The 14,912-nt window shown below is 43.9% G+C and overlaps 1 protein-coding gene across 4 annotated transcripts in view; it reads left to right on the forward strand.

Moving 5' to 3' along the window:
* Window positions 1–14,912, forward strand: part of il1rapl1b (interleukin 1 receptor accessory protein-like 1b) — a 219,463-nt gene that overhangs the window by 14,479 nt on the left and 190,072 nt on the right. For all 4 annotated transcript variants that reach the window (XM_028979445.1, XM_028979443.1, XM_028979446.1 and 1 more), the window contains exon 2: window positions 2,985–3,086. In XM_028979445.1, coding sequence (XP_028835278.1) covers window positions 3,005–3,086 — 82 coding nt within the window. In that variant the 5' untranslated portion in view covers window positions 2,985–3,004. The remainder of the gene's footprint in view (window positions 1–2,984; window positions 3,087–14,912) is intronic.

A 14,912-nucleotide genomic window follows, 5' to 3' on the forward strand; every position in this document is an offset into this window, starting at 1 on the left:
AAGTGCTGCTGCGCACGATAAATTCTCCTGCAACGGGGAGCCTTCATCTTCTGTCCTCTTGTTCTCCCCCTGCTGCAGCCAGCACAGCGAGATTGTGGGGGCCGTTCCTAATTTTATGGTTGTAGAGAATCACCGGATTCCTCGCTTGTTTGCAGTTGTCAAGGTGTGGTGCAAAGCTATGTTGAATTAAATCAACATAGAATTAGTCTGATTTCCCTCAAAACCTCTAGAAGAAGCATTTTATTCCCACTTTAATTGTAGTAGTAATATTATCTATATTGTTTTTTTGCTATTGCAACTAATGTTCGCATCCATTGGGAATGCAACAGTGCGTGAACCAAGATAAAAATTGCGATTGAAATGTGCATGATTTTGGATCCTGGTTCCAGAAAACAGAATATTGATGCTATTTCAGTAGACCCTGAGGAAGCCTTACCTGAAACTAGGAAACAAGCCCCATGCTTACAGTGTAGTGCCCTATAACAAATGTTGAAAATCTGATTTATCTCTGGCAAAAGAATAGTTTTATCTAGGGATGTGTTTGTAGGTGATATTGGTGAAATGGGTTTGAATTACTGTGAACAGAAGATACTTTTTTTCCCATGTACTTGGTACAGAAAAAGGAACAGAAAAAGAACCCAGCATGACCCCTGTTCAAATGGAGCCATGACACAGTTCTCAACGTTTGAAACTAACCACGGATTTGGATCATTATTACCCTCATAGTATCTGTCTCTAAAGGCCAGGATTATGAAGAAGGTACAATTCATCCCACCAATGGCAGGACAGTATGACCATCAATCACAGGGCAAACACTCACACCAGAGGTGACTTAACATCACGATCCTAACCTGTACATCCTGGAGAAAAGAAGTTCTTTGTCTAGAATTCATGGACATTGTTCAGGTGGATCTTTTTTTCTGGAGCCGAATTGATTCGTGTGGTTACATAGTTCCAGTCCAGAGCTTCACAAATGAGAACCGTGCAGTATGACCACAAGATCAGAAGATCAAATTCATCAACAGATTTTTCTCTTTTTGTTCCACACCTTTTTCTTGCTAATTGCCTGTTCCATGTCTGTCCTCTTGCCATTTCTTCCTTCTTCTCTCTCTCTCTCTCTCTTTCTCTTTCTCTTTCCTGTGAACACTTCAGGGCGTGCGAGTCTAATTGGAAGCCTGCGATATCCACGGTTACCACTGTAATCCAATACCAAGAACTATCCAGTATTTCATAAGGCCAGAAAGCTTCATCCCCAATAAGAAACTCAGAATATAGGTGCATTTAAAAGTACGGCAACATGTTGATCCATGCGCCATCTTAACAATTACCAGCAAGACCTGTTTCCTTGGAAACGACAGAATGTCGTCTTGCATATTCAAATGGAAGAGACTGCATGGGAGATGACAGTTCTGGAAAATGTCACATTGTCACGTTCGGAATTACTGTGTGTGTTTCTTGCTACACATTCCGCTTGATTGTGTCTTCATCGCGGTCTACCAGGAGTGTAGGTGCATCTCTGAAGGAGGGTAGAGGATGGCCTGCTGCATGTTTGAATGAGAAAGCGGGGACTCTCGCCCGTGGCACCTTCTGAAAATGGGAAAAATACAGCAAGGCAACTTTGTGCGACGTGTTTACAGTCGGCGGTGAGGACATGCACAATGGCCTTCTCAAAAGGGACCTGTGGCCAGTGACATCATGCGTGGCCACTGGCCAGCTTGGAATGGCATTTCTTTCCTGTGTCTAGCAGCTCACCAGGGCTTGTGGGGTGGCTTTCAGCGTCTGGGTCACGTGTGGAGCCTTTGTCAGGATTCAATGTGAAAGTGAACGTGGCGAACGTGTCAATTAAGGGTGACGGGCCTTTCAAACGGGAGCTTTTCTAAAGGCCTCGATGGCCAACTAATGACCGGCCACTGCTGGCACATGTTGTTGTCACTCTCGCCGGGACGCCTCATTGTGGACGCGGCGGCCACGCAGGACACTTGTTTTCCGGCTTGGTAGATAATGGGCAAGGGGGTCCAACTTGAGCGGCATGCGCCCAGCAAGCCGGGGTGACACATTCTGACACGGCTGCCTTCGTGTCAGTGTGTGGGTAGAGGGTGATCCCAAAAAAAAAAAAAAAGAAATCCACAGAGTGCATGAATCACAAGGATCACTGTGGTACAAAGAAGTGCGAATCCTTGGCTTTGTTTTCCCACATGCTCTTGGCAGCCAGCAAGCCACATAAATTCTATTTTCATTTTTGGCACAACTCTACATAACCAGAAAACAAAGAGCGAGGGAGATGGGATGGAATATACCATCTAAATGAATCCTAATCTTCATGGGCTGCACCTTCTCATGCAGACAAGCCGTTTCAGAAGGACATCGTCCATTTGCTTCAACAGTTTAATTCTTCTTTAAATATTCATAATAGCAGATTCATAACGTTGTCCAGAAGACGAGTGTAATTTAGAGCTACATAAAACCTCGACTGGGACCCATGTGACCCTGTGTGGAGACCCTGCATGGAGAATGACCCTTCGACCTTTCCCTTGAGGGCAACAGAAGCATGCATGGCGTGTACAAGGCGTCTTTGTGTAGAATATACTTGATGCCTGCACACATTCGCAAGCTCATCGTGTTCAGACTATGTGACTCTGTCTTTCCAGCATTCACGTGCAGGGATTTATTAACTCAGTTGCTAAAATTCATCAGGTGGCAAAAGGTTTTGGCAAGTTTTTTGGGGAGTAATGCTCCGCTTTTGCAGTTTCCTTTACTTTGTTTCTGCAAGCAGCGAGAAGTGCATCGTCTGCTGCTTGTTTTTTCTCCCCCCATTAGTTACTTTCACTGGTGCTGAATCATACGTTACCCTGGTCCTTGAACACCTTTTTTCCATTTAACAACAACGAGCCACTTTGCATCCACAGAGCGAGATCTCATTGATTTGCTGGGGCCTGGAGAGCTGGAACCCTAACGCTTCTCCACTCTCTGCTTTCCCTCTGCAGGACACAAGGACAGGTGAAAGATGAAAGCTCCCATCCCCCTCCAGATCCTGCTCTACGCAACTGTCATCCGGAGCTTGAAAGTGGTGTCAAAGAGAGGATCAGGTAAGGCCGGGCTGACTGGTGTGAATGCTCCAGGTTTGTTTGCCCTTCATAACTGGCATGGTGCTAGTGCTCTGGCTTTGGATTTGTTTTCTGTGAAGGTGGTCAGATTTCAGATCAGAGCTTCCGATCACTGCAGCTAGATACATTTGAGGATGTTTCATGTCGAAGGGCTTCGAAGGACTGACCAAGTGCACCCTTAGAGCTTTTCCTTTTAATACTTGATTTGTATCTGTCCTTTTCTGGCAAGGTTCACGGTGAGCATCGTGCCCTGCCACCCATTCCTGCACAAATTCCTTCTCCATCAGAGGCTGTAGTGTCTGTTGTAAAAGGACTCCTTTTTTCTGATTGATGAGACAACTTTCGTCCGGTGATGGACAAAAGTGTCTCATTCTGTAGATGCCTGTTCTCTGTATACCTCATTACCTTGTGGTTCCATAGCAACAGCTGGCAATGTTCACAGATGTGAACGTTAACGTCGTGGTCCACTGCTGTTAGGAGTGCATAATTCCCTACAGTGTTTTTTTTTTAATAAATGTTTTACACTCAAAGCAAAAAAAAAAAAAATACTAATAATCAAAAGTGTAGAATCCTTGGACAGCTGTGGGTCTGGGTCTGTAGAAATCAGCCTTTGAAATTTCAGTAAAGGCTTTAAGGATGTGAATACAGTGACATCAGGTCATCACAGAGAGCGTGGCCGGCATCTCACTGAGTGAACACAACCTTCATGGTGCTTTTTACAATCGACTCTTGAATGAAAGATTTCTGCTGGGAGACTAAGCAATCACCAGACAGCAGGAACTATTTGAAATGAGCGTCAGGTCCAATTATCTGAAATGTTAGTTTGGTTTCAAATTCACTATACCATTGGTATATTACCAGTCAATCGAGGAGAATCACCTTTTTTACTGTATTGTCAGCTATGAAAGGGGATTGAATAAAGAAGACGATGGGCAGATTGTTCAGCTGACCCCTTATGAAGGCTCTTTATACCACGTGTCCTCATACATCAGCAGCGGCGAATGTGTCATCTGTGTGAACACCGCCAGCTGTTGCTATGGGAGCGAATAAGAAAAGGGAGACGGGACAACAACAAAAAAATCTCAAACCAATAAAATGGTGGCGTGAATGTTGTGTTTTTACCCACTGGCAAATGTGTGTTCAATTTCTGAGTGGCAAATTAATTAAAATCCATCTCCAATGATAAGTGTCCCTGGCCCATTCATGTTCCGAATGCCTCGTAATCAGCCGATGCTTTTCGGTACGTTTCCGTAGCCGGCTGTTTATTTGCAGTTGGCGAGAACGGTTGCGCAGTTTGCCCCGCTCTTGTCTTGCCACAGTAATGGCTGAGATCAGGGAGATACAGAGCGGTGTCCTGTGTCCCGTGGAGGGACAGATGGCACCATTCCTTGCGGGGAGCGGCAGTCTACTCCAGTGCCATTATCAGCTCTAATCTGGAACAGCGGGGTGCTACTGGGTGGCATATTGGAAGTGTCATGCGGGAGCAGATTCACCATGCAGAGTTGTTGGAGGGTAGAACACTGAAAATGGCCCCGAGAGGTCACAGGCTGGACATATACCCGATTAAATGGGTGATGCGAGGGAGCTGACCCTCTGACATGTCAAAGGTCATTCCTTCTTTGTGTGGTAATAGAAAAATCAGCAGGAATACATTGTATGTGTACCAGAAAGGACCAGTAAATGTCTTCAGGTTATTAAGTGGCCTATTGACAACAGCCATATCTGGCATTTTGTAGAGGCAATCACTCTTGTGATAGTGACCTTTCATGTATTGTAGGTACATCAATCAAATGGACTTGTCCCGCCCTCCTCACACATTAAGCATCAAAACCATGTTTTTTTTTTTTTTTTTTGCTCAGAAATGGAAGCCTTAAGTGGCACCCAATTTAAGCAATGTTTGCAGTGCATTTTATCCACCCGTGTTTCTTGTGGTCAACTTTATTCCAGGACAAACGCCGATTTCCAGCCCTTCGCATGTTGGACACAGTCATCTCACCTCAGGCCCGAGTCGGGCTTATCTCACTTTCCCCTGACTGAGGTCCCCTGGGCTCCCTCCCAGGTGGTTGGATGTGTAGCCTGGGGAAGGGATTGGGAAGCTGGCCCTGTAATAAATGAAGGCTCCACAAGGCTTGGTCAGGCCTGCTCCATTGTTCTGCTTGCCTATTAGAGACTGGTGTCTGGCTCGGCCATAAATCACATTGTTCGTCTGGGATGCACTGTAAATCCTGGTTAGACCTGGACAAAATCATTTTGCGGCATTTATTTATACATTTTTTATTTAATTTCCCTCGCTCTGTCCTCCAAAAGCATTTAGTCAAGCACTTGTGCTCCATCCAGGCTGGCCACATCAGATTCCATGTTAAGAAGCATGTTTTTTGCTTTCTCATGGAAAAAAAAAGACTTGTCTGATGAAGACCCCTGAAAATAGAACAGCCCTGGGGCATTTCATTTTCTCAAAAGGTTTCGGTCAGTGGTTTATTCATTTCCTCCTTCTGCTTATGAACACTGGTGTATTATTGTTATTTCGGCATGGCCACAGAGCCACATTCCTATAATTGTTAAATGAATTTGAACAGATACCGAGTCAGTGAATTCAAAATGTAATATCAGGTGCTTTTTCCTGGAAGAATTTTAAATGGCTGAAAAGAGTCCATTGGGCAGACTTGGCAGCATAATGTGTGCTGATTACAGTTCTTCATACCTGTCATTAGTTCCCAATCTCTTGCCGATCGGCAAGTTAACAGTTCTCCGCTGTCCTTCCTCATCAAATGGCTGAAATGCTGATTTTGACTAAATGGATGACTGAACAGTGCAATTATTCTGTTCTACTTGTGACGTTGAACGCAGCGAAGTGTGTCAGGGGGATGGAATCATTTCAGTGTCAGTGCTTCAGACATGACCACAGAAGATGAGCACATCCGTACTGTACTGTTGCCCGCAAGACAAGATCCAGTGGAAGGGGGAGGAAAATGGAAAGGGAAGAGGAGCCAACATGGTGGCCCTCGGGTATTCCAGCAACCAGATGAAAGACAAAAGGCGTTTTACAAATTGGGATGAAGCATATTTTTGTGCGTGATGAGGTGTAGACCATTAACTTTGCTACAGTGTCTTCTACCTTGTCTATTCCACTAGGGTAAGGCAGTATCTCTGTCCAGAGCTCACGCCTCGGAAAACAGGAGAATGAATGTCGATAGGAGGCTGGCCATTTTTTACCTCACCGTTAATCAGTGATGAACCTGCCATTGCCTTTTTAGCAGAATCTGATTATAATTGGATTTCCAGCAATTAAAATTGATATTCAGTCCCCTTGTGGTGCCTGCACCTTTGCTGTTTCCATTGTGCTCTACCCTGGCAAACACAATAGGACTCCATTTATCTCTCTTGTTTTTTGTCAATATGGAAAACCCTCTGCAGAATTGTCTGGCTCCACCGTAGCTAATGTGGAACCCTGGAAAGCACTTCCATGGGCAATTTCTGTTCAGCCATGTCAAATATCAAGCCAAAAAAATTAAATACACCATCAACACAGCAGCCTTGTGTCCTCTCCACCTGCAATTAGTACCTCAAACTGTGGTCGCCCTGAGGTGACATGCTAGGGATGACTTCCACTGAGGTAAACTCCCCATGTGACCTTGACATCGGCGATCACTTGACCATAGTTTACGGTAACAGACAGAAAAGCCCCGGAGAATAGGCTCCTGTCAAAAATTCATTTGTTACTAAACGAAGCATGGTGCCTGCATGTGACGTCCCTTCATTTATCTTAAATCAAAGCAGCACTCATTCACGCTGCGGGGAACTCCAGTCCAGAGTGCTCTGTGATAAACACTTATTCTGACGTACTTTATGCATCTGTGCCCCTCTGGTCCGAGCCTGGTCTCAAACCTTTGAGCCTCAGAGCCTTGAACCAATCGAAAAAGCCCAAACTAGTCCCTGGTGTGGAACTGTGGATGATTTTATATATAACGTTTAAAGTCAGAAGAGCTTGCAGGCATGATTGACAGCTCTCACACAAATATGCCTCCTTATTCTGGACGATTTAACCCCCTTCCTGTCAATAAGCATTGTGGTTGAGCTTCTGGAATGCCAGAAAAATACGGCCTTCTGTGTAAATACGTTTAAAATAACACGCTGCCCATCATATCACCTCCATCTCCACAAATCTGCCATTTGGCCGCTGTGAACAAATTCAGCACCAGCAGTGGAGAACTGTGCCAGGTAGTAGACTCTGCACTTTACTGAGAGATGTGCTGACAGATCTGGCTTCTCAAACGGAAAAAAATAATAAAATCAGTGCCAGCATAACACCTTCTTCTTCATGCCATTAAATAATTAGGGTTGCCACATTTCATGCAATGGGGCATTGCCACAAGTGCCACTTGACCCACCACTGGTAAATCGTACCTACAGGTTTACTATTGATAAACTTCATCACAACTCGGAAAAACGGGACAAACCCTATCCTGTGCTGATTAAATACCGCACATTAAGCGACCTGTAAATGATGCTGTGACTCGGGCTACATACATTTTTTGGTACCCTGCAGAGACTACCAAGGGCATCTGACACTCGGCGAAATATAAAGATCCGACACGTCAAGAGTTTTTCAGTCGCAGACAGTGTCACAACCAATACATCACCATGAAGCCTATCCCTCACCGACCCCAACGTGCCCACTCATTGTTTGACCAATAAAACAAAGGGGCCTTTAATTGGAAAAGACAGTGATTTCTAACAAGGGACGTCAGCGTGGAGCAAATTCAATTATAGCTGTTCACTTGACTTTGTAATTGATATTAAACGATGTTAAATATGGCGCTGAACTGTCAGCAATGACAAGTGGAGGTTGCGCCCAGAGTGAAAGGATGACGCCCTTGGTTTGAAGCGTGCCGTTTTTAACAGGAAGGACCGGAAGCCTCGGAGAGGGTCGGACGGTGAACGCCCACGCAGGCTATTACGAACACAGCACCGGGGGGCTGGTGCGACACTGGGGGATTCAAGCCAACCGTACCGAATATTTATGCTCGCAGTGCCCCTATGAAATTACCCACAGCAATGAAGTACATGCATCAATGAATAATACATTAATAAAAATCAACCCAGGAATGTTCTCAGGATACGCGACGATTTATTGGATAAACAATGTGCCCCCCGACCTAAATCGCAGAAGGGGGGGTTCTCAAGCATATGGTCACAAAATTGGAACACATAAAATTTGTGTAGGCCAGTTTTCAAAAGCAGGGGATCTATTCCGCAAATTAATTTATAATTAGATTCCACCCTCGGGCCAGTTCTTTCCATTTCCAACCAGTTGCGGTATTGATTTGTGGAGCCCGCGATGCGTAATCTGCTCAGCGGCGCTACCGACACACTCTCACTTGCCTTTTTAATGGAGCACCATTGTTTCCTGCTTTCATTTTTAAGGAGCGTTCACATGGGCCAAGTTTCATTTTCGGGCAAATTCCCAGTCGTGTTGTGCTGATCAGCTTCTGTTCCTGATTTAGGCTTTCGGAACGATGATAATGATAATAATTACCACACGGGTGTCATTTTAGAACCCAGCTGTTTGGTTGTTAGCCATGTTTCTCCTGTCACTGACACACAGATTATACACAAATGGACACACTCTGATACACAAACACACACACACACACATTGCGCCATTTAATAATGTAGATGTAGATGCTACTCTGACTGTTTGGCAATCGGGGGGGATGAATCGGACGCTCTGCTCTCCATTCACTCCCCCCGCCAAACAGCAGTGTGGCCTGAGGAGCAAAAAAGACCCGCAAAGACAGAGAGAGGAGCACCCGACACCATCCAATGCCACAAAAAGGTGATCAATCTGAAGACATATTACCCAGCCACTCTCCCAGGAGGCTGTTCTCCACTCCATAATAGTGTTACACGAGTGGAACGGCACTAAATTGGCACAGAACTGGTCTATTGGGACATCTGCAGCAGCGCAGTTAAAGATGTGTAAACTCGGAACAGCCGCTCGGAGCTCACTTAAAAGTGCACTCTGGTCATTTGACGAGTGGTGCCTTTTAACCTTTAAACATCACTGTTAACCCCCGTCTCAAGTGTTATTCTGCTCAAATATAATATATAGACTAAATATTGAAATATGGAACAACTGCCAAAGCTTGTCATATAATTGTCTTTTACTTTAGAGAAGAAGTCTTAAGAGGTTTGGGTGTGGATGGTTATTCATGTCTACCAATTCAAAAGAAAGGGTTAATGCAGCTATGTTCAGAATGCTTCCTGTACAAAATAATCTCTACATAAAGATGGAGATATATTGTATATATTGTACATTAAATATTTTCATTCACACATGATTTGCACCTGAATCTTCAGATCTTTTTTGAAATTCTTCTGAAATTCTTCAGAATTTTTTTTATATATTGTATATGAAATTGTATATGAAATATTTTCATTCACGCATGATTTGCTCCTGAATCTTCTGAATTTTCACTGTCCATCTCCATCTTTATGTAGAGATTATTTATATATATATATACACACACACACCCACCAAAAGTTTGGAGGGTGTCACAAAGTTTTTCTTTTTTGTCAGTTGTTTCTGTGCTGTATTGAAGTATAATTACTAGCATTTTATAAGTTTCAAAGGATTTTATAGACATTTAAAAAAAGTTTATGCAAAGAGGCCAAATCATGACTTATGAAATTTCAATGTTTTGTTCCTCAAGCCACTTACTTCTCACTTTAGTCTTATACTTTAGTGCTCCATCATGCTGGAAAAAAGGCCTCGTTCTTCACCAAACTGTTGGATGGTTGAGAGAAGTTGCTGATGTTTTGGTACCATTCTGTGATCATGGCTGTGTTCTTAGGCAAAATTGTGAGTGAGCCCACTCCCTTGGATGAGAAGTAGCCCCACACATGAATGGTCTCAGGATGCTTTACTTTTGGCACGAGACAGGACTGATGGTAGCGCTCATCTTGTCTTCTCCGGACAATCTGTTTTCCATAAGCTCCAAACAATCGGAAAGGGGCTTCATCAGAGAAAATGTCTTTCCCCCAGTCCTCAGCAGTCCAATCCCTGAACTTTTTTTGCAGAATATCAGTCTGTCCTTTATGTTTTTTCCTGGAGAGAAGTGGCTTCTTTGCTACCCTTCTTAACACCAGTCGTCCTCCAAAACTCTTCACCTCACTATGAGTGCAGATTTACTCACGCCTGCCTGCTGCCATTCCTGAGCAAGGTCTGCACTGGTGGCACCCCCATCCCGCAGCTGAATAATTTTTGGGAGATGGTCATGGCACTTGCTGGACTTTATTGTGCACCCTGAACACTTCATCCTCTCTCCTTGAAGTTTGATGATCTGATAAATGGTTGATTTAGGTGCAATCTTAGTAGCAGCAATATCCCTGCCTGAGTAGAGATTTTTATGCAACACAATGATGGCTGCACGTGTTTCCTTGTAGGTAACCATGGTTAACAGAGGAAGAACAATGATTTCAAGCATCACCCTCCTTTTAATGCATCCAGTCTGCTATTCTAACTCAATCAGCAGGACAGAATGATCTCCAGCCTTGTGCTGGCCAACACTCTCACTTGTGTTAATGAGAGAATCACTGAAATGATCTCAGCAGGTCTAATGTGGCAGGGCTAAAATGCAGTGGAAATGTTAAGTTTTGGAAAGGCACACACCTGTCTATACAGTTCCCACAGTTGACAGTTCAAGTCAGAGTGCAAACCAAACATGAAGTCATAGGAATTGTCTGTAGGATTGTCTCAAGGCACAAATCTGGGGAAGGTTACAAAAATAATTCAGCTGCTTTGAAGGTCCCAATGAGCACAGTAGCCTCCATCATTCGTACGTGAAAGATGTTAAAAGGCATCATGTTTGGGGGAACAAGTTGTGTGTAGTATTCTGAGGGAAAAAAAAAAACTTTATCTATTTTGGAGTGAGGCTGTAACATAACAAAATGCAGAAAAAGCTATGCGCTATGAATACTTTCCGGATGCACTGTAAATCTGTGCCAACCAGGCTGACCCATTGAAGCCACAGGAAGCCCCTGATTAAACTTCTATTGTTTTTTTTTTTGTTTTTTTTAAAGAGGTGGATAATTTTTTTTGGTGAAGGATGAAAAGAGAAAAGAAAACACTCCCATGTCATCAGAAAACTGTTAATAGCTGTCATCCCCACCTCTCCTAATGAATCAGGGATAAAAGTCGGGATCAGAATCATGGGGCCTGTTGTTTCGCATGACATTCTGATCCCTATTAGCATAACGCCATAATTTGGTCGCCGGTTTCATCTGCCTCTGTGAACACGGCAAAGGAAAGGAGCCACCGACAAATCCTCAACGTTCGCTCCTCTCTTCCAGTCACTGCTCAGATAAATTGCTTTCTTCGTTCACAGGCCTTTGACAGGAAATATTCACTGGCATGTGTAAGGGAGATGATTTTGACGATGGTTTGAGACAGGCTGGCTGCGCGCTGCAATGCCCGCTATATTTTGCAGTTGGGGGAGCACATCAGATAATCGATATAGATTTTTTTTTTTTTTGGGTGCAGGAGAATGTCTCTCTTTCTCCGTAATGTGTGTCTTTTCCTTTTTGGTGGAATTTGGTGATGCATCGGTGACTAAACACTGTGGATGTGTGTCATGGTGCGGTAAACTCCATGATGAGTGCCAGAACTGGGAATACAGCGATGCGTCTCCGTCCCTCTTAGGGTTAAGCCCACCTTGGAGAACCTGAATTCATCTCCCCCTGTTTCTTTCTTTTTTTCGTGCAATATTCCCACACGCTGCTTTTACAAAACCTTATTGTTCCACTCTGGGTTAATTAACAAAGGTCGCTGTAAGGGGCTCTTTCTCCCATTGTATGTCCTTACAGAAACCCTTTGGTTCTTTTATATGCTCTGTCACATTTCTGACCAGGCTGGATTCTGTTGCCAGTGGAACTTTGTCTTTAGGGTTGACCTGTCAGAGACAGTCTGCAATACACTGCTCACTTTGACAGCTGCCCCAAACATGAGCCAAGCAGTTCATCGCTGGCAAAGTTGTGAGCTATTCAGTGCCATTATTCCCAGAGCAGATGGCCACACCCTAATGGTAGGGTTATAACGAGGCACCGTGAATTGGCTAAAAAGTCATGTTAATGTGTGAAGATTAAAAACAGTTGAAATAAAATACATTTTGGAAAAGCACAACCATAATCTACCTTCGGCGCCACCTCTGGTCACTAGGTAGTGCACTAGTGTGCGGAATGGGACGTGGCACAGCAGTGTGGAAAACCCAGCACACGGACTGCACGAAAAGCCAAAATGCACAAAGTGCAAAACATGAAGGGATGCTGGACTGGCCCGACTTCAAGTCTTTTACCCACAAGCTAAACTTTGACACTCAAGCAGGTGTGAGTTTCCTGCATTTACAGCATTTATCAGACGCTCTTATACAGAGCGACTTACAATCAGGGACGGTCCCCCCTTTAGCAACCTAGGGTTTTATGATTTGTAACTCAAAATCTACAGAAACTGAATGAGAATTGCTGGTGTCTTCCTCTTGCACGTTGCTTTGGATAAAAGTGTCTGCCAAGTAAAGTAAAGTAAAGGGTTAAATGTCTTGCTCAGGTACACAGTGGTAGTAAGTGGGATTTGAACCTGGGTCATCTGGTTCATAGGTGAGTGTGCTACCACTGCACTGCTGCGCCACGCAGGAACACATCCAACTCCATCCAGCTACACATGCAACATTTTATTATTGTTTTTATAGCCTATTTATTTACTTTATTATTTTAAAAGCATTTTTGCCTTTTTAATTACTATTTTTTTAAGAAAAACAATAAAGTTTATGGTATCATACCAAATCACAAGCTGAGTGCTTAATTTCCTCCCTCCTTAACAACACGGTGGGGTTTTGCTGTTCATTTTCGATTGTTGGATTCGGCATTGCGCCTTTGAAATGGCACTCAGTGTCAGGTGGGTTTCCGTGTGAAACGGGAGAGTGGAGGGCTTACGTGATCACCCCGCACTGAGCTCCTCAATTCTTCATGGCGCCTGAAAAACAAGGGTCTCAAATGGAAAAACGTTTTCCCGAAATATGTTCATATTTCTATCATGCACCCTGTCCAAACAAACACCAGCTGATCTTGCTCTCACTTCCAGAAATGATACCAAGACGCTTTCCTTTAATGGCCTCTACTAGGACACATTTGCATAAGAGCCACTACTAATAATACATTTAATCTATTTTAAAAATTACCTTTCTACAAATATTGGGCGTGAATAATGATTTTAAATGACTGCAGTGTTCCTTAGCAGTTCATTCATGTTACGCAATTGATCACTTGCCAGGCTAATTAAACAAACGGATTTGTCTTGCTCTTTTGAGCCGTCTCTAAACCACAAAGGTATCATTACATTTTCTCCGCTTCGGTGTGAAATGGCAGAATAAAGCTGATATTAAAATTTTAAAAACTCATGAAAACGTTACTGGCCCCGGTCAGCCTGGAAGTGTGCTTTGATGAGAAATAATGGCAGTGATTTAAGAAACGCACTTATGAATTCTCTCTACAGTCGCTGTAATTCCGAGTTGGCTGCAGCGACTCAGTTGCACTATAGGTTCCCCTGCTGCAGGAATGGATTTAGGATTATATGATGCTGTTTGTTCTAACTTCTAATTTCCTCAGCATATAGCATCCGCATAATGTGCCTCCTGAGGTATGATGTTGCTGCTAAAGGGAAGAGGCATTCAGATGGTGCAGAATGATAATGTGGCAAATTGGCCAGTGGACATTTGTTGGACATTTGTAGTTTTTGAGGTCATATTTGAGCTCTGTAGTGAAATTATGTCTTTCACTGTCAGGCCAGAGATGAACAGGTACTAGCCGGGCTTCTCTTATCAAAAAAAGAGTACTCCAACCCTGGATTCCTCTGGACGTGTGCTTAAGATTTTACTACATGCATGGTAGCATGCATTGATGTTTTTGCCATTCATCTGCCTGTCTTCCATATTGTAAACCCCCCCTATGTCTTTACTGTTTTTTTTACGTATATTTCGCTCAATCACAAATATGGCTCATTTAAACCAGGAAATCCCACATTCAGGGAAATAAACAGGGACCTGAGCCATGCGTCTCAGAAATAACTATAAATGTCAAATCACTCAGCCCTTTATAAATGGATTCAGGAGAGTACCGGCTGGTGTTTGTAGCCAATTTTTGGGATTATATGTGTTGCTGATAATGAGCTTTCAACAGGGAAGGGATTCCAGCATGAAGGAGGCCATTACTGCCTTTTCTTGTCGCCTAATTGCAGAAAATCCAGTCCGGCTTTCAAAACTCAGCAGGTTTTTGCAAACCTGCAGAATGTGGTGTGGTTAAGAAATAAAATGAATTCAGTCTCTCCTTCTCCCACTCACTGAAATCACTGCCAGGGATTATCCTTTGAACGCTATCCTTGAACTAGCAGTACATGATACAGTGCGATGGGATTCTATCTCGCTAGCTGCTCCTTCAGGCACGCGGGCCCGGAGTGCTGAAGGTGCGAGTTGATGGCCTACCAATCTTTCTCCGGCCCACTACGGCATTGTTACCGACAACCCAAGGCCACAAATAATTACCCATCCGCTGACTCAACCCTTCAGGACTCCCAGCTTGTACCTGCAGTGTGCCCCACGGGAGACGGGATGAAGAAATTAAATAACAGTTTAACACGTGAGCCTCCTCGGCTTGGTAAATATTAGCTCCAGGTGGAGGGTGCAGGTCTGTGCCCGAGCGATGTTCTTTTTGGAAGTGGTGGTCCTGGTTTTAACCTATTGATTCCTGACTAACTTCCCC

The sequence above is a fragment of the Denticeps clupeoides genome, chromosome 5 (assembly GCF_900700375.1).
Source record: "Denticeps clupeoides chromosome 5, fDenClu1.1, whole genome shotgun sequence".
NCBI classification, from domain to species: Eukaryota; Metazoa; Chordata; class Actinopteri; order Clupeiformes; family Denticipitidae; genus Denticeps; species Denticeps clupeoides.